Source organism: Schistocerca nitens, chromosome 2 (genome assembly GCF_023898315.1).
Source record: "Schistocerca nitens isolate TAMUIC-IGC-003100 chromosome 2, iqSchNite1.1, whole genome shotgun sequence".
NCBI lineage: Eukaryota > Metazoa > Arthropoda > Insecta > Orthoptera > Acrididae > Schistocerca > Schistocerca nitens.
Genome location: NC_064615.1, coordinates 800,219,266 through 800,244,689, shown reverse-complemented (window position 1 = coordinate 800,244,689; position 25,424 = coordinate 800,219,266). Strand labels below are relative to the sequence as shown.

The 25,424-nt window shown below is 41.7% G+C and overlaps 1 protein-coding gene across 1 annotated transcript in view; it reads right to left on the bottom strand.

Moving 5' to 3' along the window:
* Positions 1-488: 488 nt before the first annotated feature.
* LOC126235342 (T-box protein H15-like) overlaps positions 489-25,424 on the bottom strand; it is a 424,161-nt gene continuing 399,225 nt past the window's right edge. The window contains exon 6 of the mRNA XM_049944064.1: positions 489-1,110. Coding sequence (XP_049800021.1) covers positions 489-1,110 — 622 coding nt within the window. The remainder of the gene's footprint in view (positions 1,111-25,424) is intronic.

Genomic DNA, 25,424 nt, shown 5'->3' with positions numbered 1-25,424 from the left:
ACTATCCTCATTACTCGCGATATCTCGCTGAGTATCGTAAGATTTCAAGTTTGACGTGTATCTGCACTGAAGCCATCATTGGCTGTCATCGCATGAATTATACATGTGGCGACCAAAAGAACAGACACCACATTTATAAATACACGTGTGGTTTCTGCCAACCACAGCGCGACTAGCAACCGAACATTACCAGTTATCTCGAAAAGAACTTGTATGTGGAACATGTTTACTGGAAATTTTTACTTCTATAATTGTGCACTTTCACCCGTGTCAGTGTTTCCTGTTAGTTCTTAAAATAGTCCATGATAGGGATAGGAAACGAACGGTATTAAAAATGTACACCCTGTATAACTCAGATACGCCAGTGTGTAACACTTTTGGTTTCTTCTTGTGGTAAAACACGTTCAGGTTGGCAGCAGTGTGTAAGGAACTCCCCAAAGTCGTCCCGTTTCGGTGTAGGGCCAGTGAGGAAGGCGCGGGCTTCCGGTTCAGTTGGCGCGGTGGTCTTGCGGGCCGGTGGGCGGCGCGGCGGGCGGCGACAGCTGCTTGGCCGCCGGCACGGGCACGGGCGCCGCCACCAGCGGGTAGGGGCTGAAGCGCTGCGGGAAGACGGGCCGCGGCAGCCGCAGCTCCGCCGCGCCGGCCGACGACGGCGACGGCGACCCCGACGAGCTCGACGAAGACGTCGGCGGTGGCGACAGCACCGACCACGACGACTGCGGCGCCGGGGCCGGCGCGGCCGCCGCGGGCGGCGGGATTGGCGCCGGGGCGCCGCCCCCGACCCAGAGGTGACCGGCCAGCGGCAGCGGCGGCATGCGCGGCGCGCCGGGCCCCGCGCCGGAGGCGGCGGCCCACAGCGGGGGCGACTGCACGGCCGCCGCCCCCAGCAGCGCGTGCAGCTCCGCGGGCGAGTAGGGTCGCCCCCACAGTGACAGGTGCGCGCGCGCCTTCTCCATCATGGCGGCAGAAAAGAAGCCCGCGCCGCCTCCCGCCGCTGCCGCTGCAGCCGCCGCCGCCGCGTTGTTGTTCTCGGCGTCCATCTCCGAGTACAGCCGCAGTGCGGGGGAGCGCAGGAAGTGCTGGTCTACGAACATCGCGTCCATCGGGTCCCTGGGTGCATACAAAGACAGCCGAATGTAGCGCCAGTTTTTTGACTTCAACTATCAAGAATCGGAAGTCAACACTGGGTACAAATATATTTGTCACAGAGAGTGACCCGCGATCCTTATTTAACAACATACGCTTATTTTCTGTCTGTCGACTGCAGTTTCTATTTCAAAATGACGAATTTCGCGCCGTCTTCGAGTCATTTCTCGAACTTTCAGAGTAAGTTGTGTTAACGGAACCATCAATTCAGTCACATAATCAAGTGAGTATACGACGGTAAACTGATATATAAAATAAGGGTTGACATACAGGGCCTCAATTATTGAACTATATGAAATTTAATCGCCGAAACTTCTTTACAGTTTGCGTTAGGAAGTTCAGAAATGTTCAAATGTGTGTGAAGTCTTAGGGGACTTAACTGCTAAGGTCATCAGTCTCTAAGCTTACACAATACTAAACCTAAATTATCCTAAGGAGAAACACACACACACACACACACACACACACACACATGCCCGAGGGAGGACTCGAACCTCCGCCGGAACCAACCGCACAGTCCATGACTGCAGCGCCTTAGACCGCCGAGGACGTTCAAACTGCACGGTTGGTCACGGGGCATGATGTGAATTAGTAAGGTTTGGTAAAGCGAATAAGCCCACTTTCACTTGGATAGCTTGGTCAATAAGCAAAATTGGCGCATCTGGGGCACTGAGAATCCACATTTCGCTATCCAGAAATCTCTTCACCTTCAATGGGTTACTGTGTACTGTGCAAAGTCCAGTCACGGAATAATCGACACGATATACCTTGATGGCACAGTGACTATCGAATGGTACGTGAAGGTTTTGGGTGATGATTTCATCCCCATTAACCAAAGCGACCCTGATTTCGACAAGATGTGCAAGACAGAACTCGACCCCACCGAAGAAGGAGAGTGTTTGATGTCTAGGAGGAGCACTCCGGGGACCGCATTCTGGCTCTGGGGTACCCAGAGATCACTGGCATGGGCCTCGATTGGCCGCCATATTCTCCGGACCTGAACACATCCGACTCCTTTTTGATTGGCTGTATTAAAGACAAGGTGTACAGCAATAACCTCAGAACCGTTGGTGGGCTGAAAACAGTAATTCAGGTCATCGACATCAACGATGTTCCGACACTTAAGCGGGTCATGCAGAATTTCGCTATTCGTCTGCGTCGCATCATCGCCAATGAAGACAGGCATATTGAATATGTCATAATCTAAATTCAAATATCTGTAGTGACGTTTACATGTTGAATAAACTGTGAACAAGCCACAGTTTGTAATTAACTTGTATTTTTTTCTTATAGTTCAATAATTGTCACCGTGTATGAGAAAATAAACAGGTACATACAAGCTAATGTAACTTTTACTTTATGACAGATAATTGAACCAAATCTGCATATGTTGTCGTTATGGTATTCTCTATAATTTGGAATATTATTTCAGTTTTTTGTCAAATAACTTGATCACAATGTTGTCTGATACTTTTAGAACGCACACTATCACATGAGGAACATTTTCTCAACTGTCACTTTACTTATCACTTTCAAAATGTGGTAGATTATTCTTAGCAATCAAATAAAACAAATCTGTGAGCCAGTTTTTTATATCGGTCTTATAACTCTAGCAACAATTTTTTAAATTTATGTATGATACACAGTGATCTATATTTCACAAAAATTTAAATAGATTTGACAGTACCGCACTCTGAACAATTTTGTATCATAGGAACTTGCGTTATAGTACGTACAAACTCTGTAGTAAATTTCACATTTCTGTTTGCAGTGATTCAGCAGAAAACGTTCCTTAGACAATTAAAATTGAAAGTTCCGGGAAATGCACAGAAAAGATTTCATCAGCATTTATCCCAGAAATAAATACCTTAACGAGGGCCGTTAACATACATTTGGCCTTTGTGGCCTTCATGTTGCTCTTTCCTTCGAGTCTGATTCTTCTGGCGTCCCCTTTTGGCAAAATCCTTCACAGACTTTCAGAACTAGCAATACTAACGCCATCAGTCAAGTTCTCAGTGAAGCAACCTGCATAAAATCCTAGGCTCACAAGGATAGCTGTTCTTCCACTGTTACTGTCACTGAACACCAAACAAGCATCATTTTGTGTTCCGGCACCACTTTTAAATGAAGTTATTAAAAGCTTTCATCCGGTTTTTGTGTTTAACAATATGAACATGTGATTCAAGTAAATAATAAAATAGGACAGGGTAGTGTAGAAAACGGGGCGCGTCACCGCTCACTACCCGCTACTAGTAATTTTGAAATAAAAATAACGATAGACACACAGAAAGTAAGCCTGTTTTGTAAGGATCAGAAAGTCAAGTAAAGACAACAGGCTACTCACATCAGGCAAAAAGTGTACAAGCGGGTGGTCATAGTTTTAATTATAACCTGGAAATAGGAAAGGAGGGGTACGCAGATAAATGCCTGCAGACCTGCTACACACTGAAATAGTCGCGACACAGTATCGCAGTTCGCCGTTAGTGGAACTAACACAAATGGTGACGCTCACTGGTGCAGTGAATTGTGGCATTTCAGCTGCAGCAGGAATGCTGAAACTGTGTCAGGCCAACACAAACGGCTAAACAAGACATCTGGACTGACCTTGCCTAGCTAAAATTTTCCCGACGCTGTCGAAAACAAATTACTGCACGATACTTCACTTTATCAATAAGCCCCGCCATTTTGTTTTGGCTCTTCTAAAGGCGTTCGATGTGCACTGTGGCGTTGGTATTTCAATTTGTACCGAGATTGTATGCGTTTATCTGCATATGAACAAACAGGAAAATAGGTAACTTTATTCATCCAATTTTAAAACTACCATATTGGTGGTGAGATTTCGTCACAGGGTATTCGGTCGGAGTTTGTTTACTGATTTTCCCGACGTTCGCTGCGCGAGTGGCTGGCATTATCGAAGATTCACCCTCCATTGCTGCTGGGCCAATGGAGCCGAGCCCGCGGCCGGACATAGGCAGCCACTGAGCAATAGTCTTAGACTTTTACCTAGTCATTATCGCCGTGGTTCTCACTTAGGATCGTCCGATGCGTCTTTGGCAGTTCCTGCGCCTCGTCAGAATAATCGTTAAAGAAATGACTGCCGATGATCCAAAGACGAAATCCAACGGTCAATATACCAACAAGAGGCAACGGAAGCCTCCACAGCTTTGCGCTTCATGGTAAAAAATTCGCAGTCTTTCTTTTTATGCTTGCGCCCATACTTAGGTAGTCACGGAAGTCTCAACAACTTTACACTTCATGGTGAAACGTTCTCAGTCTTTTTTTATGCTTGGACCCACAGACAGATTAAATTTCTTGATAAAAGTCATTTTTCTGTTTGGATCTGTGCTTTATTTTAAACTACCTGAGAACCCGGAGTTGCCCAGGTGTATATGTATTACAATTCTTTATTAATTCGTCTCCTCCTTACCCATTTCCCTATCCATCTCGTTCTCCCTCTCTCTGTCCATTTCCTCTACCTCCTCTCTGCGCCAACCTTCTCCACCCCATTCACTGCCCAAATCCTCCTTCCTCTCTCTCTCTTGATCTTCTCCAATCCCTCTACCTATCCCTCTGCTCCCGCCCCTTTCTCTGTCCAATTTTCTCTAGCTCCCTCTAATGATAATTCTTCCTCCCTGTATGGTTCAAATGGCTCTGAGCACTATGCGACTTAACTTGTGAGGTCATCAGTCGCCTTGAACTTAGAACTAATTAAACCTAACCTAAGGACATCACACACATCCATGCCCGAGGCAGGATTCGAACCTGCGACCGTAGCGGTCGCTCAGTTCCAGACTGTAGCGCCTAGAACCGCACGGCCACTCCGGCCGGCCCTCCCTGTATCTTTGTCCATTTACTCATCGCTCTCTCTCTCTCTGTCCTTCTCCTTCTCCCTCCCCCCCCCTCTCTCTCTCTCTCTGCACATCTCCTACTCTCCGCACTTTCTCTTTCCACATTATTACCCCCACAGAAATAGGAGCAATGGTTCTTACTTCCAGTGTATTTATTTCCAGATCGTAACTAAGATGTCCACAAGATTTGGTTTCAATCTTTCCAGGGATTTGGGATGAGCTTTCATCTGTGGTTTTACCCGCATACGCACATTTGTAGGCATATTTCATCTGTACTCTAGTGAATTTCGAACTGTATTTTCATTTTCAACCAGCTATATGTTTGTTGTTGTTGTTGTGGTCTTCAGTCCTGAGACTAGTTTGATGCAGCTCTCCATGCTACTCTATCCTGTGCAAGCTTCTTCATCTCCCAGTACCTACTGCAACCTACATCCTTCTGAATCTGCTTAGTGAATTGATCTCTTGGTCTCCCTCTACGATTTTTACCCTCCACGCTGCCCTCCAATGCTAAATTTGTGATCCCTTGATGCCTCAAAACATGTCCTACCAACCGATCCCTTCTTCTAGTCAAGTTGTGCCACAAACTTCTCTTCTCCCCAATCCTATTCAATACCTCCTCATTAGTTACGTGATCTACCCATCTAATCTTCAGCATTCTTCTGTAGCACCACATTTCGAAAGCTTCTATTCTCTTCTTGTCCAAACTGGTTATCGTCCATGTTTCACTTCCATACATGGCTACACTCCATACAAATTCTTTCAGAAACGACTTCCTGACACTTAAATCTATACTCGATGTTAACAAATTTCTCTTCTTCAGAAACGATTTCCTTGCCATTGCCAGTCTACATTTTATATCCTCTCTACTTCGACCATCATCAGTTATTTTACTCCCTAAATAGCAAAACTCCTTTACTACTTTAAGTGTCTCATTTCCCAATCTAATCCCCTCAGCATCACCCGATTTAATTTGACTACATTCCATTATCCTCGTTTTGTTTTTGTTGATGTTCATCTTATATCCTCCTTTCAAGACACTGTCCATTCCGTTCAACTGCTCTTCCAAGTCCATTGCTGTCTCTGACAGAATTACAATGTCATCGGCGAACCTCAAAGTTTTTACTTCTTCTCCGTGAATTTTAATACCTACTCCGAATTTTTCTTTTGTTTCCTTTACTGCTTGCTCAATATACAGATTGAATAACATCGGGGAGAGGCTACAACCCTGTCTCACTCCTTTCCCAACCACTGCTTCCCTTTCATGCCCCTCGACTCTTATAACTGCCATCTGGTTTCTGTACAAATTGTAAATAGCCTTCCGCTCCCTGTATTTTACCCCTGCCACCTTCAGAATTTGAAAGAGAGTATTCCAGTTAACATTGTCAAAAGCTTTCTCTAAGTCTACAAATGCTAGAAACGTAGGTTTGCCTTTTCTTAATCTAGCTTCTAAGATAAGTCGTAAGGTTAGTATTGCCTCACGTGTTCCAACATTTCTACGGAATCCAAACTGATCCTCCCCGAGGTCCGCTTCTACCAGTTTTTCCATTCGTCTGTAAAGAATTCGCGTTAGTATTTTGCAGCTGTGACTTATTAAACTGATAGTTCGGTAATTTTCACATCTGTCAACACCTGCTTTCTTTGGTATTGGAATTATTATATTCTTCTTGAAGTCTGTGGGTATTTCGCCTGTCTCATACATCTTGCTCACCAGATGGTAGAGTTTTGTCATGACTGGCTCTCCCAAGGCCATCAGTAGTTCTAATGGAATGTTGTCTACTCCCGGGGCCTTGTTTCGACTCAGGTCTTTCAGTGCTCTGCCAAACTCTTCACGCAGTATCTTATCTCCCATTTCATCTTCATCTACATCCTCTTCCATTTCCATAATATTGTCCTCAAGTACATCGCCCTTGTATAAACCCTCTATATACTCCTTCCACCTTTCTGCCTTCCCTTCTTTGCTTAGAACTGGGTTGCCATCTGAGCTCTTGATATTCATACAAGTGGTTCTCTTCTCTCCAAAGGTCTCTTTAATTTTCCTGTAGGCAGTATCTATCTTACCCCTAGTGAGACAAGCCTCTACATCCTTACATTTGTCCTCTAGCCATCCCTGCTTAGCCATTTTGCACTTTCTGTCGATCTCATTTTTGAGACGTTTGTATTCCCTTTTGCCTGCTTCATTTACTGCATTTTTATATTTTCTCCTTTCATCAATTAAATTCAATATTTCTTCTGTTACCCAAGGATTTCTATTAGCCCTCGTCTTTTTACCTACTTGATCCTCTGCTGCCTTCACTTCTTCATCCCTCAGAGCTACCCATTCTTCTTCTACTGTATTTCTTTCCCCCATTCCTGTCAATTGTTCCCTTATGCTCTCCCTGAAACTCTCTACAACCTTTGGTTCTTTCAGTTTATCCAGGTCCCATCTCCTTAAATTCCCACTTTTTTGCAGTTTCTTCAGTTTCAATCTGCAGTTCATAACCAATAGATTGTGGTCAGAATCCACATCTGCCCCTGGAAATGTCTTACAATTTAAAACCTGGTTCCTAAATCTCTGTCTTACCATTATATAATCTATCTGATACCTATTAGTATCTCCAGGATTCTTCCAGGTATACAACCTTCTTTTATGATTCTTGAACCAAGTGTTAGCTATGATTAAGTTATGCTCTGTGCAAAATTCTACAAGGCGGCTTCCTCTTTCATTTCTTCCCCCCAATCCATATTCACCTACTATGTTTCCTTCTCACCCTTTTCCTACTGACGAATTCCAGTCACCCATGACTATTAAATTTTCGTCTGCCTTCACTACCTGAATAATTTCTTTTATCTCGTCATACATTTCATCAATTTCTTCATCGTCTGCAGAGCTAGTTGGCATATAAACTTGTACTACTGTAGTAGGCATGGGCTTTGTGTCTATCTTGACCACAATAATGCGTTCACTATGCTGTTTGTTGTAGCTAACCCGCACTCCTATTTTTTTATTCATTATTAAACCTACTCCTGCATTACCCCTATTTGATTTTGTATTTATAACCCTGTAATCACCAGACCAAAAGTCTTGTTCCTCCTGCCACCGAACTTCACTAATTCCCACTATATCTAACTTTAACCTATCCATTTCCCTTTTTAAATTTTCTAACCTACCCGCCCGATTAAGGGATCTGACATTCCACGCTCCGATCCGTAGAATGCCAGTTTTCTTTCTCCTGATAACGACGTCCTCTTGAGTAGTCCCCGCCCGGAGATCCGAATGGGGGACTATTTTACCTCCGGGATATTTTACCCAAGAGGACGCCATCATCATTTAATCTTACAGTAAAGCTGCATGTCCTCGGGAAAAATTACGGCTGTAGTTTCCCCTTGCTTTCAGCCGTTCGCAGTACCAGCACAGCAAGGCCGTTTTGGTTAATGTTACAAGGCCAGATCAGTCAATCATCCAGACTGTTGCCCCTGCAACTACTGAAAAGGCTGCTGCCCCTCTTCAGGAACCACATGTTTGTCTGGCCTCTCAACAGATACCCCTCCGTTGTGGTTGCACCTACAGTACGGCCATCTGTATCGCTGAGGCACGCAAGCCTCCCCACCAACGGCAAGGTCCATGGTTCATGGGGGAAGGCTCTATGTTTATGGCGTCGTATATCCAGAACTATATGTCGTTCAACTTTATAATTTTGACTGTTCATTCAGTGTTACACGTAAATACCGGCTGCAAAATATGTCGCGAGTGCAGTTAATAGTTAAGAAGTAATAATGTAAAACATGATGCTTAACGAAGCAGCTTTACTGCATGAGCAGCGAAAATGTAGTAAGCGATAAACCTTTTTCTTTCTTTTTAATCATATTGTGGGAGTTTCCAGCGAGAAATAGTTTCGTAAAGGTTGGAAATTATATGCAAAATTTTTTACAAGGCTATTATTACTCTCGTTCTCAAATACTGGATGAATGAAGTATGGGTATTCGTGCGTCTTGGGCTACACTGCTGTTTAATCCCCACCCCTGTCCCTATCCTCCTAGAACAGCCTACCGTGTGAACGTGTGTGAAATCTTATGGGACTTAACTGCTAAGGTCATCAGTCCCTAAACTTACACACTACTTAACCTAAATTATCCTAAGGACAAACACACACACCCATGCCCGAGGGAGGACTCGAAACTCCGCCGGGACCAGCCGCACAGTCCATGACTGCAGCGCCTAGACCGCTCGGCTAATCCCGCGTGGCTCAACAGTCTACCAGTTTATTGCTTCCTCACATGTGTATCTTGCTAAAAGATCTTGAAGGTCAAATCAGTGAGGTTCGAGCTCAGACAAAGGCTTACGGATATTCGTTCTTCTCGAAGACTATTCGCTGCTGAATCAGAAAAGAAGGGAAGTGCAAAGGTAAGCAATGCATCCTGCGACAAACGCTATAAGGCGGCTTGCTGAATATAGATGTAGATGTCGAGGGAAAAGAAAACCGTGATTCCTCATTTAAGAACAGCACAGAGATGACTGTGAATACTTGAAATCAACTACACACAATATCAACTTAGTTTTAAATGATCAAACACAGCATTCAGTTTCCCCATTTGCGAAATTAATTTTCAGTCGTGTAAATGTTAGATTAAAACAGTAAAACCAATTTTATTTTTCATTTCTAGTGTAGCGACTTCATTTTACACAGAAAAATGACACATTTGTAAACACTCACTATCTCTTCCACTAATATCCGCGTTAACTCGCATATCATTTTGTCTGCGATTGCGGCATTCATTTGTCTACTGCCGATTACCTAAGAGGCCGGAAACCGATTAGTGGTCAAATAAATAATAGCTATGCAACATTAGGAATGTTATTTTCTGTTTTATACGAAATTACACTTTAGGAATGCTTTTCCTGTTTTATATGAAATTACGCCTCATACCTACTACGATTTGACAATTTGGCTCACATGGAAATAGCGCCATCATATAAAAATTATGTTACATGCTTCCAGCGTGTCTCGATCCACACAACGCTGAGGACAGAACAAAATTTAATAGTGTTATTTATAGAAATCCAGCAAAACAATGGTAGGTTACAATAGTCGCAGGCAGAGCTTCATACTTGCGATTAGTGTGCCCTACTGAGTATACAGTTTGCGTCTTTTCAGTGCTAAGTTTACCTTACGCACAACGAAAATTTTAGTTGTTAACACCGAGAAATCGTAAATATTCAAAAGTGTTACACAATTAAAAATGGGAAATTACACCACACTTTCCGCCTTAAGTTCACTGTCTCGATCTAAATATAAACAAGCGTTTGGTACCTGATTACAGGTTTTGTCCGGCCGAAGTGGCCGTGCGGTTAAAGGCGCTGCAGTCGGGAACCGCAAGACCGCTACGGTCGCAGGTTCGAATCCTGCCTCGGGCATGGATGTTTGTGATGTCCTTAGGTTAGTTAGGTTTAAGTAGTTCTAAGTTCTAGGGGACTAATGACCTCAGCAGTTGAGTCCCATGGTGCTCAGAGCCATTTGAACCATTTGAACAGGTTTTGTGGAACTGCTTCATTCAATTACAGTCAAGGAAAATAAATTGATAGTGAACTCTTACGGATTGCTTTTCTCCTCAGATATGTCAGGTTTTACATGTCTCGTCGTATTCATTATACTGCGAAACTTGATTACCATTAGTCTCTCGACTGTATATAGACATAAAATAAGTGAATGAGTGGTTGTAAAAAAATCTTTTCATACATTCCTAAAAATTATCGTAGATAGTCTCCCAAAAGATCCGAGTGATCCTCATGTTCTGCAATACTACTTCGCAGGACCTGTCAACATGCTAATGAATCATAAGCTATCAAGAGTCGGTGCACTTCTTGGACTCTGCGAATCTGAGTGCAATCAATCATTGAAGTTATTTAAAACAAGCCCAAAGAACTTCCTGTGGTTACACACTTCACGCACAGCACGCAGTTACAATATTTCAGGTTAAACATAGAATACAGAAAAGGCTTGGTTGACCACTTAAACATTTCTTGCGTTTTTCGGCCAGTGTGGTTCGTTTCGACAAAGGAGCTCCATGAGGTCTCTATAATATGATGCTTTTATATACAAAATTAGTTTTATGTTAATCTCCCTTGTCGCTTGTAAGTTACAGAAAATTAACGAATAGCTTCGTAAATTCTGATTTCTGTGAAAATGGTACATAACTTTTCGATCCCATTCAGCATTATCCGTGCGTCGTTCGATTCTTTTGTACACAAAAGTCACCCTGCATAGAAAATCCTTATGACTCGTCAGAATAGAGGTCGCAGACGGTAGAAAATAACTTCATTTGGACAGCGCCTGCGAAGCGAACCGGCGGTGGCACGAGTATCATGGCAAACAAGTGTTTCGCGGCGGCCGTCGCCGTTTTTTTTGTATTCACTTGGCTTACGGGAACTTTCCACTTCAGTTCACATCGCGAACATATTGGCGTGTTGGGTGCAGTAAGTTGTACCACAAAATACAGCGATTCCAAGGACCGAATGACCAGTAACCGTGAAAAAACTGTTCAGGGTCCTTTCTCTCTGAAAAACACTTCTGTTACTAACGTCACAATCCTAGAATTATTACAAACAGCACTGCAAAACAAAGAATTAATGAGGATGGGCTGAGATTCGATTTCGATCCTTGTGATATCAGGTGGTTTAATTTCTATCGATGTCCGCCTCCGTAGCGTAACGGTAGCGTTACCGCCCAGCACGCAGGGTGCCCGGGTTCGATTCCCGGCAGGGGACTGCAATGCGGCGGCTGAACTCCCCCGAATGGGGCCTCCCGGCCAACAATGTCATACGCTCATTTCATTTTTCAAAATGGTTCAAATGGCTCTGAACACTACGGGATTTAACAGCTGAGGTCATCAGTCCCCTAGAACTAAGAACTACTTAAACCTAACTAACCTAAGGACACCACATACATCCATGCCCGAGGCAGGATTCGAACTTGCGACCACAGGGGTCGCGCGGTTCCAGACTGAAGCGCCTAGAACCGCTCGGCCATCCCGGCCAGCTTCATTTTTAATTTCTATCGATAACCTTCAGTTTCTCATAAATGTTGCAGCGAAAGGGAAACAATTTTCTGTATCTTTTGATACACGGGGGTAAGTTTCTTACATAGAAACACGATGAAATGAATAACACTTTAGCGAACAACAATACTTTCAACGTCAACATAACTGCCATTGAAATCATTTCACTGTTCTAGCAACTTCAATCTTCTGTTTTTCCTGAATGTGCATGTTAACAAACAAAGTCAACTGCTACGCTTATATTACTTCTCCTGGCGCATTTGACTTACTACGTGTACTTCTTGATTTACCAGATCAAGTGTTTTTTTCCCCTTCGACAGAGTCCTTCTTTTTGTTTTAGATTCTTGTTCAGTTGTTATCCCCTGGCAGTTATGTAGCATGTCTGAATTTAATACTGTACCGTAAGATTTCTTCCTAGGACACCAACTTCTTGCAGATCCATAAGGCTTCTGTTGGTAATTATCCGTCATAAAATAAAAACTTTTCTCTTTCTGATTGATGATGTTATTGCTCCTAACCTTCCATCAACTTGTCTACTGCCCAAGTTTTTCTACCAGTATCTAGTATTCTCTTTTTAATGCCTGAATGACTGGAACCTCTGTGCTCTTAACAAGTATCCGAATACCAAGCTCTTCTGATCTGCTAATCGTATAATAGAGTTGTGTTTTGCCTCCAACGGGAAATCCCCCTTTCTTGTAAATGTTTTTCGACTGATTAGCCCAGCCTTATTTTAGCATCCCAACATTCATTGTTTACTGTTTTAGATCACCCAGCCGGATCTTTCACAGTCAGTGCTCATCCATATTTGTCAAAATTTCGTTATTTCGAAGAAAATTTGTTGTCCTATTCTTTCAGCCACTTCCTTTAGTTCAGTGAGTTTTCAGTTACTGGCTTATGAAAGGTTGAGGCTAGCTCCTCAACAGTGGAACTTCGGTTTCCCGTTATTTTGTTACCTCAGTAGATTAACTCGTTTCAGGCAATTTACATGACCTCAAGAAACAGGACAGTCACTTGGCTAAAATAATAGGTGTTTTGAGGCGACCTCAAGGGTAGTAAGGTAGCAGGATAGTCACTGTAACGGAATAGAGACTTTAGCGAGTAATTAATAAAATTAAACATGAGCTAGGTGGTGGTTATGTTGGATACGGAAACATTAAACGTCGACAAGAGGCTGTTGAAGATGTAAAGGAATTTTGCTATCTCTGAAGTAAACCCGACAACGAAGATAAGTGCAAGGACGTATCAGCTAGAATTACACAAGGTAAAAAGGCTCTCTGTAAAGAAGGAGAAGCTGTTAAACTGCAAAACCTGAGACTCAAAAAAGATTAATGAAAATTATTTTGGAGCACAGCATTCGTTACCGACAATCAATACTCCCACATGCCATTCGCGAGTGGAACAGGGAAGGGGGAGAGGATCAGTTAGTGGTTCCGGATGTACGCATTAACAGATGGCTTGCTAAGTACTGATGTAAATGTAGATGTATGTGAAACAGGCACAATGACAAAGAGAGAATGAAACTATAAGAAAGAAATGTGGTGTTACTGGAAACAGAGAATATACTCTAGAAGGTTTGGCATATGTTAAGATGCGAGTCTTTGCTGAAAACTTTAGTTGAATGGATAGTGCATAGAAAGAAGCACAGGCATAAGCCTAGATACAAAAGAATACAGATTGGGCTAACTATAATCCCGGAAAACATTTCATGCACCTAAAGATAGGCAATCCAAATTACATACTTTGCACCCTGGGGGGGGGGGGGGGGTGGTTTAACTCGGGTTGCCTATCTTTAAGGTGCATGAATTTTTTCCGGACCGTTTTTGTTGTGGTCACCTTTTGTTCTGCTAATCCTGTACGAAGAAGTCAGATCTTCGATGATGCGGGATGAGGCTGTTGTGCAGAAATGGACGGGACAGCTGCACCAATCTTTGGGCTGATTACCGGAACGTCAAACAGTACTGTACGATTCTGATCCTTCAATATTTCTACGAAACTTGTGGCAGTGGTTATTTGAAAGCATGAGCGCACCGTTAAAAGATCTACGCTCAGAAGTAGCCATGCCCCCCAAACAAAATTTACCCACCACTTTTTACAAATTTAGCAGACTTGCCCTACAGCTTCACATGCAGTAATGTTGGTGCATGATACGGATGGAATCTTTATTTCACTGTTTCGGTTGATGAATTTTTATTCACTGTCTGGATAAATTCTATAGTTATACTTTTTTACGTACAAAAATTTCCTTGGTCAGAAAACAGCACTTGAGAAAATTTAGTGACTTAGTGTGTGTCAACCTGCGAGGATGCATTCTTCTCCTTGCCTTCAGGTGAAAGCAGCCAGCACATTGCGGAAGCCGGCTCTAAGTTTTTTTTATTTACATGGCCTTCAGTTTGTGAACACAGTTCAGCCGTCAACAGTTAAACTGTTAACCTTTCAACAATCACACTATTTTCATCGAGAATTGCAAAAATGTACATATTACCTAAAAATAACTTTCAGTCTCTCTTCACTGATAGTAAAAATAAATGAACTTCTTAATTTCTAAATATATAGTACTGAATAATCGTCGATTAAATTTTTCTTTACAAAAATGTTTAAATACAGGTCACCGCTGTTTGGGATCCAATTTTGTTAATTAACTACTAAAAGTGGTGACTGCACCTTCTCTATAGGCCTGTGGTCAGATTTTAAAATCAGACATGTAAGAATTGCTTTTCATTCTGTAGTAAATGACCACTATTCCTCATAGGTATGGTTAGAACACGTCCTATTTTCTACGTTTAATACAGCGTCCTTATAAATTTTTATGATTTCTACTAATGTTCTCATTCTTTACTTTTGGGATTTAAGATATTTTTACCTTTTTTTCATCTCCTATGGTCAACGCTGTACAAAGATTTCACTACGGTTATTGAAAAACGTCATCTGTTATTTATTACAATCCTTCTGTTCTGCTTGTCAAAACCAAAATATCGATTTATATCGCTTACAATCGATGTTTCGATGTATTTAGCCTAGAGGTAGCTGTGATGTCTATGTTCCTTGGCTGCGATAGTTTACCCTCCCTCCGGTTCTCACTTAACATTTTATTTTTGTGCGATATATGTATTCCAAGCGAACAAGTGTACTCATTCAGCTGCATCTCCTCTAAATTACATATCATTGTCCAGTAAATCATTTTTAATACAGGTACGCTGGACAAAAATGAGAAACGGATTGACCGTTGTCTCTGTAAAAGAGATTGCAATGGTAAAATTTAATTTTAGTCATTTGAAATACTAAAGCTTTTTTAAATACTTCCGTGAATAAAAGGAACATTTAAAAGAAATTCAGACCAGTGAAGAACACACAACGAACAAGTGCTCTAAAATAATGCAAATATGTATGATGTATGTAATTTTTTTTTGTATCATATATAATACTGCCATCTGACGGCGTGAAATATAACCAGTAATATCACATTCGGCAGTCCTAAGAAGATTAATTCTGATCTCCATAGGAACATGACAGTTACACTTTTGTGGCACCGGTACTTTGTCATTTAAAACTAAAAACATCGTGATCCAGTTCAATTATCTGAGCTACACTGTAAATAATAAATAAGGCGATCATACTTCTTTATTTGATACAAAAAAAATTCCAACATTGCTATATATGATATAACATCAGCAGTTTTGGCACCCCTACCTCTCCTCCCCCCTTTTCCCCCTCATCTATCAAGATCCCCCCCTCCCCCCCCCCCCCCGTATGCCGTTTATGTCATTATGTCATCTTTGTGCCGACTTTTTAGTGCAGCGTTTCCAGTGAGTGTTCAGTGTTGTGCGTCTTTTCCGAAGTGTTGCGAACGGAAATCATACTGTCACTGGGTGTGATTTTTATATCTCTTGCGAACAGAAACCAGACTTTCGCCGTGTTTTTTAATTGTCTGTCTACTGTTTTACCTGTCTGCTTCCTGTGTATTTTGTTAGCATCGCCAACCTTTTGTTTTATCTTTCCACAATTTTCCGCCTTATTACAACTTAAGTCACCGTTTTATCGCCTGATTTTATTGTTTCTTATCTTCTTCTTATGTTTTAAAAATTCTGTAGGCTGAAGAGCAGCGCACTAAGCTGCTGCAAGACCGCCCCCTTCGGGTGGAATCGAAATTTAATAAAGGAAAAAAATTAAAGAAAACAGTTTTGACCTTATTTAACCCCCTTATCGAAGTTCAGAATAGAACCGTCCTAACACCGCGCTGATCAATGCCACTGTGGGTGTCTTCGTTTTGTGGTTTCTGAATATGGTAACCGCACTTGTAGGGTATGATACTAAAAGCTTTCTCACTATCGCGAAGAACCGTTGTCTATGTGCTGGAATTTCAGAAAAGCGAATATGACATTACTAATATTGCAAGCGACACAGATGAGAAGGGCAGCTGCCGTTGCTGAAACTCATTCCAGAAACCCCCACATATTAGGGGCAGCGCAGCGTGTCGCTTGCCTGGGAAGCGGCCGCCGTGTGCTGCCATCTCATCGACAAACGCGGGAGTAGCAGCCTACACCTGGCCGCCGCAGCCACCACTCTGCGGCCTTACTAAGACGGCTTTCTACATCCAGCCTGTGCTGTATAGTAGGGATGGCAAAAACCGACCGGTTAAAACCGCTAGCGGTATTTCAGTTCTGAATAATCTGTAGTTCGGTATTTGTTGGCCTCGATTATAACAGGTTTTTTTTCCTCGTAATAATCGAGTAAAACCCGAAACATCACTCAGCCTTAGCCGCAGTGCTAAAATTTTCAGTTTTTAAGGAAGCCTTTTTAAAGAAAAGACTAATTTTTATTCATAACATTTCTATTACTTTGAAATATTATTTTGTAATCGAAAACGGGAAAAGCGATTTTAATAACAATGCTGACGTAACCGAGCACCAAACACAGGGAATAAGAGTTGGTACAGCATTACCGAGACAATAACGTGTCTGTTACCATATCGCTTCGCGTATCAGATAGTGTGCGTGCGTGTACATGCAGTATGAAACACTTGCCCCATTTGATCTATATGGTAGTTTCTTGCTATCGTTGTCGAACAACAGTTGTATTACAGACGGGCACCATACCTCGTCTGGAATTATATTACGAAGTCTATCATCTTTCATGCACAATGCTCCAGTTGCCTTAAAAGATTTCAAACGAAAGGAGCCACAACAAACTTGTCACGTTATATAAGGAGAGAACTTAATAGTTTATTTATAGTTTGCAATAAAGACAGAAAGCAGTTGATCAGCTCCTATGTCTATTTGTAGCCCTTCAAAACAGACAAATTAAAATGAGTTCTTCAATCTAAGTTTTCACCTTTCATCACTGCCTACTAGAGATGCCAAAATAGTGGTATGACCCTCGATTACATAACAATGTCTGACAGAGTTTCATAAATTAGAATCAAAAGGTGAATACTGGTAAATTTTTTGAGTATGCAACCATATACCACTTTTCGAAAAAAGCAGCGAAGTGTAGACGGACTAAGTTTCCTTTATTTGCCTATTTACTTTAATATTTTGTTTCTACGTATCTTCAGGAAGACAAAATTTCTCAATCTTTGTTCGTGTACTGCGTTTATTGCAGGAAATAACAGGAATAACAAACCGAAAATCGTTTATTTGAGAAAACGGTTAAGCTATTTTAACACTCAGGTTGATCTGGCGTCGAAAAAAAGCGATATAACGGATAGCTGGTTGTTTCAATGATAACCACCAACCATACTGTACAGTCATGCGAGCATTCCTTCTGGGTCGCAGAGTTGTTAAATTACAGCGTAATCTCCTTTCGTTCTTGCAGCAAACCACAGAAATGCAGAATCCGAACCAGCATATTCATGTATTTCAAACATCTGCCAGTAAACAGACAGACGATTCAATTTTTTTCTCTAACTGAAAATATAACGAGCGACATTTACGAAAAACATAAACGAGTTTTGCAAATAGGCTAATGGGCACTGCCAGTTTGTGCTTTACAGAGGACAAGTTGTCTCTCAGCTGGAACAAGACATCAGACATAGAATCCACGTAAAAATAACATTTTGTCACCACAAGACTACCAGATACTCAGTCAAGTCCAACATTTTAAACTCTTGCAGTTGATTTCCTGGAAACATCATACTCCGGCTTTTCTGAGCAATCTGAGTGCCGCCGTAGTCATTGTAAAAAATTGCCACTAAGCCCAACAAACTCGAGAGCTTTCTTACTTTTACCCGTGTTCACAGTTTAGGAAAACTATGGGCATTTACGAAAATCATATTGATCTGCTCTATCAGCTCATGAACATCTTGTGGGCATAATTGAAGCGACTTCAAATTCTTGAAGCCATACCTGCAGGTACTCATCCTCTTGGAATTTGTGTGGTGAAGGAAAGGAAAAATGCAATCACTGAACACTAGACAGATTGAATGAACATTATTATTCGACAGATTTCCTTTCAATGAGGTTTCAGCAGGTCTGAAATATCTGATAGACTTCAGAATTTCAAATCCGATCAGAAAGGCTTCCATGTAGCACAATACTTTTGTTCCGTACAAGAGTTCATCGTATCAATTTAAAGGCTTTCGGTGTTTCTTATGTAGCATAGCAAATCTCTGATTTTCGTATTATCCTACTAAATTAGTGTTGTCTGAATTACGTACGTCTTGTTTCGTTCAGTAACCAAAGATCTTCGTTCTAGACAGTCACACGTAACTTGAGAAACTAGTTAATTAGTATCGGAACGACCTAGATGTTTTTACTACAATGTTATTACCAAGTAGAGTCCGCCCATCCTATCATCTCGTCTGAAACAAAAACACTCTATACTTTCGCCTAATAATGTAGGGGCTTTCCAGTTCCCCCACTCGGGTACTACAAAACGATTTTGATTTGCTACGTGCTTTATAAACTGTACGAAAATTTCGATCTGATTAAAAAAGTGCATATTATTTTAACATGAATTCAACCAGGTAGATGAAGAAGAGCGGCTCAAGAAGGATGTAAACAATAGATGGTAAACATATGACTTGAGAATCTCCATGTCTGTGTTTTTCGTCCTGCAAGAAAATTATTTAAAATCAATTTTTCCTTTCACTTATTATCAAAGTGTTTTTAGTGTCCAGTAATAAGGAATTTGAATGTGTAATGACAAACCACGTCCACTAGGACTCTCACATGACAGGAATTCCAGGTTCCCGTATTGTTCCCAGCGCTCACTGCTTGAGTAGGGACTGACTACTATTCTGACCTGAAGTAGAATTAAATTGAAAAAAAAAATTATATATTTTTTGATCCATATATACTGCTCTGTGGGTACAAAAACTAACAAATGATACGATAAAACTACGTAAGTCATAATTCCATTACGTCCGCAATCCGTTTCGACGATTAATGAAGGTAGAATATTATGTCCGTCATGTTTCTGTTTTGATTGGTGGTAAGCACGAGTGATGTTTGATAACACGAGTAAAGTTCGGTTTCGTATTGTGTGTGTAAAGATTCTGAGGGTGTTGTTGCTTCTGCTAGGAGACGTGCTCAAAATTTTCGCATACGCCTATGATAGCGTAACCGCCGAAACGTGCTATGTGCGTTATAAATTTGTGTCTGGCCCAGAAAACGGTCTCATTAATTATGCACTCATTAACTAAAACCTATACCAATCACACAGTGCAATCTGCTTGTGCGTATCAAGCACGTTAGAAGTAGTAATCTGGAAAACGGCTGAATCAAGTGGGTAGCTCACCTCGATCCATACCCTGACCAGCAGCTGCGTCTTGTTTCTTAATAAGAATAAGCCAACGTCAGCTGATTGTAGGGGTCCAAACGCATTACTTTTTAAAGAATCGTCGAATAAGAAGTACCGTGGCATTATATCCCGTAAACTACCCATTGGAATCAATCCAACAGTGTGAGACCCAATTCGATCGATTCCATGCACAGGCACGCGAGTGACGAGGCGCACGTCCTGTTACCAGTTAAAGATATCTATCATATCGTATTTGAGAAAAGAGCAATAGTTTTAGCTTCTCAAGCAATTCCATTCGTAATCGCTTCACGTTCAACGACCACGGAATGTAGTTCAAAAGGTCAGTTCTTAGGATTCTTGTTAACACTGCAATATCCTTCAGGTAGTTCATGACCGTTAGGTATGGACATCATAATCTGTTCCCTCAAGAAGATATATTGACTGATCACTGAAGAGGAAACGACCAAGTAAAATCGGTAGACAAAAGCCACATTTTGCAGGTGTTAGCGATCGTAGCGGCTGTGAACGGTACAAGTGCCAAGGTAGGTGTCTTCTTAAAACGCTCACCACTGACTTTATACGAGTCGCTAATTGAAGCAAATCCACCTAACACATTTATGAGGTCTACATGTGAAAGAGTCTGTCACACGCTTATAGTGCGGTTCAGACACTCTTGTTCGTCTCATATTGTTCACTTCGCAAAGATAGCCAGAGCTTACAAATCAATGATATCAAGTGTTCGTTTCGCTCCGCGTACAATGGTAATCTCTAAACTGGCAGAGATACCGGGCTAGTCCCCCATTCAGATTTCCGAGAGACGACTGTCAAGGGCCAAGTGACCATGAGAAAAAGACTGAATAACAAACGAAAGTATAACACTCTACGAGTCGGGGCATGGGATGTCAGAAGTGTGAACGTGGGAGGTAAGGTAGAATATATGGAAAGAAACATAGACGCGGAAAGAAGACAAGGATTTCTGGTCACATGAGTATAGGATAATATCAACAGCAGCAGAAAATGGTATAATGGAAGTAGGATTCGTTATGAATAGGAAGGCAGCGTAGAGAATGAGTTACTGTCAACAATTCAGTAATAGAGTTGTCCTCATCAGAACAGACAGCAAACCAACATCGACAACGACAGTTCAGATCTACAAGCGGATACCGAAAGCTGAAGAGACAGAGAAAGTATATGAGGATATTCATATCGTAATTTAGTGTGTATAGCGAGATGAAAATCTAACAGTAATGGTGATTCGGAAAGTGATTGCAGGGGAAGGAGTAGAAGAAAGGATTATGGTAGAATATCGGATTCGTACAAGGAACGAGAAAGATTAATTGGGTTCTGCAATAAAATTTAATGTTCAAGAATCACACGAGGAGGTGGTATACTTGGGAAAGGCCGGAAAGAAGTGGGACACGGAAGTAGTTAGGAATAAAGAGATGCTTAATGTTCTCTGAGGCTATAGATGCTGCGATAAAGAATAGCCAGTACGCAATTCAGTAGAAGACGAATGGAAATCTCTAAAAATCGCAGTCACAGAAGTTTGAAAGAAAAACATAGGTACAAAGCAGGTAACTGCGAAGAAACCATGGGTAACAGAAGAAAAACTTCAGCTGATCGGTGAAAGAAGGAAGGGAAATTTAGGAGTACAGAAATACTAGTCACTTAGGAATGAAATGAACAGGAAGTGTAGGAAAGCTAAGATGAAATAGCTGCATAAAAATGCGAAGAAATTGAAGGAGAAATGACTGTCAGAAGAACTCACTCAGTATACAGAAAAGTCAAAATAAACTTCGCTGAAATTAAAAGCAAGGGCGGTAACATTAAGACTGCACTGGGAATTCCACTGTTAAATGCAGAGGAGAGAGGGGGTGGTAGGAAAGAGTATATTCAAGACCTCAGTGTGTATGTGTGTGTGTGTGTGTGTGTGTGTGTGTGTGTGTGTGTGTGTGTGTATGTGAGGGGGGGAGAGGAGGGGGGAGACTTGTAGGACATCGTGATAGAGAAGGAAACAGGAATCGATGTAGAAGAGGAAGGTTATCCAGTATTAGAATTTGAATTTAAAAAAAGTTATGGAAGAATTAAGATCGAGGGATAGATACATAACATTCAATAAGAATTTCTGAAACCTTTGGAGGAAGTGGCAACAAAACGACTGTTCACTTTCGCGTGTAGAAAGTATGTGTCTGGTGATATACCATCTGACTTTCTAAAAAACATTATCCACACAATTCCGAAGTTTGAAAGAGCCGATAAGTGTAAGAATTATCGCACAATCAGCTTAACATCTCACGCATCTAAATTGTTGGCAAGAACAACAAACAGAAGAATGGAAAAGAAAACTGAGAATATATTAGATGACGATCAGTTTGGCTTTGGGAAAGGTTAAGCCACCAGAGAGGCAGTACTGACGTTGTGCTTTGTAATGGAAGCAAGACAAAAGGAAAATCAAGACACGTCCATAGGATTTGTCGATCACGAAAAAACTTTCGACAGTGTAAAATGATGGAAGGTGTTTGAAATTCTGAGAAAAATAGAGGTAAGATATAGGGAAAGATGAGTAAAACGCGAAATATGCAAGATCCGAGAGTGAATAATAAGAGTGGAAGACCAAGAACGAAGTGCTCGTATTAAAAAGGGTGTAAGACAGGGACGTAGTCTTTCGCCCCTACTGTTCAATCGATATATCGATCAATGACGAAACTAAAAGAAAGGTTCAAAAGTGGAATTAAAATACATGGTGAAACGATATCAATGATACGATTCGCTGATGACATTGCTACACTGAGTTAAATTAAAGAAGAAATACAGGATCTGCTGAATGGAATGAAAAGTTTAATGAGTACAGAATATATGCAGAGAGTAAATCGAAGAAAGACGAAGGTAATGAGTAGTAGCAGACATGGAAACAGCGAGAAAGTTGACAGCAGGATTGGTGATCACGAAGTAGATTAAGTTAAGGAATTGTATTAGCTTGGCAGCAAATTAACCAATGACGGACGCAGCAAGGAGAATATCAAAAGGAGACTAAAAATTGCAAAAAGGGCATTTCTGGCCAAGAGAAGTCTGCTAGTTTCAAACATAGGCCCTAATTTGAGGAAGAAAATTATGTGAACATTCGTGAGCAGCACAGCATTGTATGGTTGTGGAACACAGACTGTGGGAAAACTGGAAAAGAAGAGAATCGAAGCAACTGAGATGTGGTGCTGCAGAAGAATGTTGAAATTTAGGTGGACTGATAAGGTAAGGAATGAGGAGGTTCTCCGGAGAATCGGTGAGGAATATATGGAGAACACTGACAAGAAGAGGGGACAGGATGGTACAACGTCTGTTAAGACACCACGGAGGTACTAGAGGGACCTGTGGAGGGTGAAAACTGAAGAGGAAGACAGAGACTGGAATACATCCAGTAAATAGTTGAAGATATAGGTTGCAAGTGCTACTCTGAGAAGAAGGGGTTGGCACAGGAAAGGAATTCGTGACGGGCAACATGAAACCAGTCAGAAAATTGATGACTCAGAAAAAGTTAATTAATTAATTAAAACAAAATTAAATTAAAAATAAGAATATAAATATTTAAAAAAGGAAACACAAATGAAATTAATATAGACAGAATGTTTCTGTATAGTAACAGATTCACTGTTTTGAAAACAATAAGACAAGATATGTTTCGTCTTCTGGAGGTGTCTTGTTTGCTATTAGCCCTGTCACCTGACGAGTAACAATTAACGAACATCTTCAAATCAAATGGCTCTGAGCACTATAGGACTTAACACCTGAGGTCATCAGTCCCCTAGAACTTAGAACTACTTAAACCTAACTAACCTAAGGACATCACACACATCCATGCCCGAGGCAGGATTCGAACCTGCGACCGTAGCAGTCGCGCCGTTCCGGACAGAAGCGCCTAGAACCGCTCGGCCACATCGGCCGGCGAACATATTCGTTTTACCATTAAATCATTACTGCACACAATTGCAGGTATACTAAACAAAGTAAAACCTCGATACTACTTTTGAAACATGTGGCGTTCTGAAAGAACTCATTCACATTTAGTTGTAGTTGTTCCGCCAGTAACATACGTTTTTCAGCGTTTTTGTAGGTCTCGCTCCTTCTCTTTGCAGATATTTCTCAACTCTCAGAATACTCTCCGAGACGTTGTCCATTTATTCATTTTTTTAAAAGCAGAGTACACAGAATGATTAGTACAATTGTATAAATTTATTAACCGTGTCTTCCGTCAGCCTCGTGTTCTGCTACTTTTTTTTTTTAAGACTCTCGTACATGGACCAGAGCAGCCGGCTACAACGCAAAAAACGCGAACACTTCTCATTCGGAATTAATGAGTACCGTATTTTAGGAAGACGATGGTCACCTGCGGGTGTTCCGGCGACCAATTTGTCAAGATGCTGCGATAACGCCCAGCGTATAACATCACACAAACAGAGCGTAGCGAGACGAATCTGAAGGAAACCCAACATTTTCGTGTACCACTTGTACGGCGAATGCGCGCACGTGTACTCTGTCGCGTGTGTGTGTGTGTGTGTGTGTGTGTGTGTGTGTGTGTGTGTGTGTGTGTGTGCGTGCGTAGCAGAGCAATGACTTGCTGCATATAACAAGCGCAGTCACAGCACCGACCACTTAGACAGTAATGACATAGGCAGAGTAATACAGTTGCTGCTGTCGTGGCACGTCGAGTGGAGTGCACAATAAGTAAGAAATTACACGACGCCTTCCATCGTGTTATAAGGTGCTGAGTCTTACCACCGAACGGACGCTGTTTTTGATCGTAAACAGCCACTAATGGATTCTTTGCGCGGCGCCGCTGTGAAGAGAAAACCGTTGATCCCGTGCACGTCGGCTACAGGCAAGAGTGCACGCGGCATTACTTACAGATTATCGTCTCGTATCATCTGAGATAATATTAGTCGAAATGGTGCTTGAAGCGAGGAAAAAAGGCATTTCCTAGAGCCGCAAGACGTTATTTAAACCAAATAATGTGCTTCCTAAGTAACAGAAGTCTGCCTAAGCAGAGGCGCAGCACTTCTCGCCACAACAAGAGTCTCGGGTTAAGTTCCCGGTTGTGTCAAGTACTTTTCCTTACCGGAACGATTGGAAGAGGCTGAACTCAGGCTCTCTCAAGGCCAACTATGGCGTTACTTGAACTTCCTAATGGAGTGGCTCCGGTAAGGAAAAGCTGACCTTAACGGCCAGGAGATTGGTATATTAACCGTAAGCCTCATTACAGACAGAGAATGGCACAAATGTCGTTTAGTAGGGACTATTCGTATCTGTTCCTGTTGGCAGAGTTTAGTTAAGTTTCTTTAAAACAAAATGCAGTGGCCTTCGGAAGGATCCTGCGATGCTCTGTACTAATATAGCTATTTCTAAATATCCTAGTGAATGCACTTTCTGGAGGAGCTAGTTCAGATCCCCATCAGATCTTCTGCTTTTGGGTTTCCGTGATTTCCCTAACTCACTAAAGAATGAGTCACAATACTCTTCCTCCTCCATCCGGTGGAAATCGGTCTGTAATGGCCTTATCTTTTAGCATGCCGAAGTCCACTGCTGAATTGTTGAATTTAAAAATTCTTCTTTCGTCGATGTACACAATAAATTGAAGCGAAGCGTTAGAAGATGATAAAAGTTAATTGAATG